General features: G+C 52.4%; 2 protein-coding genes across 2 annotated transcripts in view; one reads left to right on the top strand and one right to left on the bottom strand.

The window, feature by feature from the left end:
• The window catches only part of T265_03398 (hypothetical protein), a gene marked incomplete at both ends in the record, with an annotated part of 4,825 nt that extends 4,589 nt beyond the window's left edge, over window positions 1-236 (bottom strand). Inside the window, one exon of the mRNA XM_009167867.1 lies at window positions 180-236. Coding sequence (XP_009166131.1) covers window positions 180-236 — 57 coding nt within the window. The remainder of the gene's footprint in view (window positions 1-179) is intronic.
• Window positions 237-2,256: 2,020 nt separating this feature from the next.
• The window catches only part of T265_03397 (hypothetical protein), a gene marked incomplete at both ends in the record, with an annotated part of 10,408 nt that continues 10,083 nt past the window's right edge, over window positions 2,257-2,581 (top strand). Inside the window, one exon of the mRNA XM_009167866.1 lies at window positions 2,257-2,538. Coding sequence (XP_009166130.1) covers window positions 2,257-2,538 — 282 coding nt within the window. The remainder of the gene's footprint in view (window positions 2,539-2,581) is intronic.

Raw genomic sequence — 2,581 nt, 5'->3', positions numbered from 1 at the left:
GGGATATCCCCTTGGCCGTGGAATGCATAGCACTCTTAATAGCGCAGTCAAACGGGTCAGGAGATAACCCTTCATATTTTGCCCACACTTCATATTTTACATCTTGTCTTAAACTTGACATCAATTTATATCGATTGCCTCTGCAGCCAGAAAGGAAGCAACCGAACTCTGCGGCTTACAGTCACTTTTTCCTCCCCATCTGCCGTACAGAAGATCATGGAGCGGGCTGGCAGCATTCAAAAGGCCAACCCAGTGATCAGGCCTCTATCTGAGGATCACCCTCTAGAGGCGGGAAAGCTTGGTCGCAGCAGATCAGGGGTAGAGGCGCGAAACAGGCTTCCGCTGGGCACCAATTCAGCCAACCCAAAACTCATGACCAAGCCGATTGCGGTCATATTTCCCTGTGTCCCCGGAAGCAGGCCGACGAAACCACCCGCGTCTCCGGACAGCAGTTCTTATTCGACCGCAACAGGATTCTTGCCCACCAAAGGCAGTGATGCCCTGGGGGAGGCAAACCTCACATGCAAGCAGCACCCAAACTACGTGGAGCTATCAACGCTTGTCTCCGTTACAGGCGACACAGCTGCAGCCGTGCACTCCTCAACAAAGCCACAACCTCTGAACTGTACTGAGTCAGATGTGCGGGGACGAACAGCGAAGCCAATCTCCAGCTCCACTCCGTCAAAAGCGGCCTCGCTGTCTGCGGACAAAACCGTCGCTCGGTCCATAAACGTGACTACAGCCAACCGGAAAATCCCCCGTACATCCAGTTGGTCACGCTGATCGCTCGCGGATCGGGTGTCCACACAAGCACGAGAGAAGAGCGACTGCAGCCAAACAAGCCACGTAAAATTCGCCAGATTAGAAAACTGCTGGCTGGCTTCATGGTGCAGTCCTCCGCGAAAACGAGCCTTTTGGAAGCGCCACCAAAAGCAGTATTTCTTGGTGCCGCCACCCAGCGCTTAGGGCCTCACAGAGACACTTTTCCGGTCAAACCGCACCGAAACACCCAAAAATCCGGGGAGGCGAAAGCTTGCCGCAAATCTGTGATCAACGGCAAATATGGTCACCAGAAAGGCGGTGCTGAAAGAGCTACAAACAGCAGCATTTAAAATTGTTGCCCACGGGGAGAAAATTCCGCCCCCGAAAGACAAAAGGCTCGAGCAAACCGGGCTCCAACGGAACGAAAAAAACCTCGCAAGCGAAAAGCACCCCCGGAAACCACGAAGACAGGAAGCAGACGGCATCGGCCCAGGGGCTCCTTCGGAGCCTGGGACTCAAACCCGGCGCACAACTATTAAGTCTGCTAACCACCATGGTCACTCAACCTTCGGCTTCTCACCTTCGCAGGCGGCAGAGACGGTGTTGAAATGCTTGTCCAAAGACTGCCTCAGCCTTTTCAACAAACCCGGCGATGTTAAACAGTCAGCTTGCTTTGAACAACTGTCCATAATCGCACTGACAGAGACCTGGCTCACACCGGATGTCTCTGACGCGAAGATCTCGATAGACGCTTACTCTATTTTTCGAGCTGACTCAAAACGAGGGAGGGCTGGTGGGGTTGCTCTGTACTTACATGCGGCCCTACCAATCCCGATTGTCCTCACTGATACCACCCCTGCACTCTTTTTTCGATGCACTGTGGGTCCAAGCCCACTGTGCGGGTCTGATTCTCTCCTTCTCTGTGTGGTCTACCGTAGCCCCTCGAGTCCACCTGAAGATGACCAATTCCTCATACACACCCTCGAGCAACTCTCCTTCAACTACCACTTCACTCATCTCCTGCTGGTAGGTACTTCAACGGTCCACAGGCCTCCTGGGTGGAGCTCCAGCGCGTCGAATCAGGCGGACTTTTTGCAGCGCGCTGTTTGAAGTCGTTCAACAGAGCGCTTGGACCCAACATGTCGCTGCACTCACCAGATATCGTGCAGGCCAACTACAATCCCTCCAGGATTTGGTCATCACCAGCGAAAGACACCTCGTTGATCAGGTAACAATTAACGCTCCACTGGGGCATATCGACCACTGTGTTCTGATCTTTGATTTCATCTGCTATTGGGCGAGAAATCCCAAACCTTAAACGTGGTTTCGAGACTCCTGCCGTTCAGACTTCTCAGGAATGCGCATCTTCCTTGAACAAGTCACACTGGGACCAGCTCCGGTGAAAGAACTATATAGGACCATGGTCCGGAAAGTTCACGAGGCTGACGCGACGTTCGTCCAAAAAAACCGGGACGCACTCGGATGAACCGCAGGATGCCAAAAAGGATTCGGCGACTTCTGGAAAAAAGATCCCATCTCTTTTTCAAAAAGTTGACTACAGTGAATACAGAAGATGAGCTGGCATTTCGTAAAATGCGTAACCGCTGTAAATCGGAAATCCGCCAATGGAACATTCGAAAACAAGCCACCATTCTGGACCTCGCTCGAATAAACAAAAACGTACTGTTCAAGTACATGAGACATCGCCGGAGAAACAAGCCATCCGCGTTCTCCTCGAGGGACAGAAACGGAGAACCGTCAAGCGACCCAACAGTGGTATCTGAGGTTTACAGAGAACACTATGCGTGTCTATACTCAG

The sequence above is a fragment of the Opisthorchis viverrini genome, assembly GCF_000715545.1.
Source record: "Opisthorchis viverrini unplaced genomic scaffold opera_v5_48, whole genome shotgun sequence".
Classification (NCBI taxonomy): domain Eukaryota; kingdom Metazoa; phylum Platyhelminthes; class Trematoda; order Opisthorchiida; family Opisthorchiidae; genus Opisthorchis; species Opisthorchis viverrini.
Note: the sequence above shows the minus strand (reverse complement) of the source record. Positions and strands in the feature narration are given on the sequence as shown.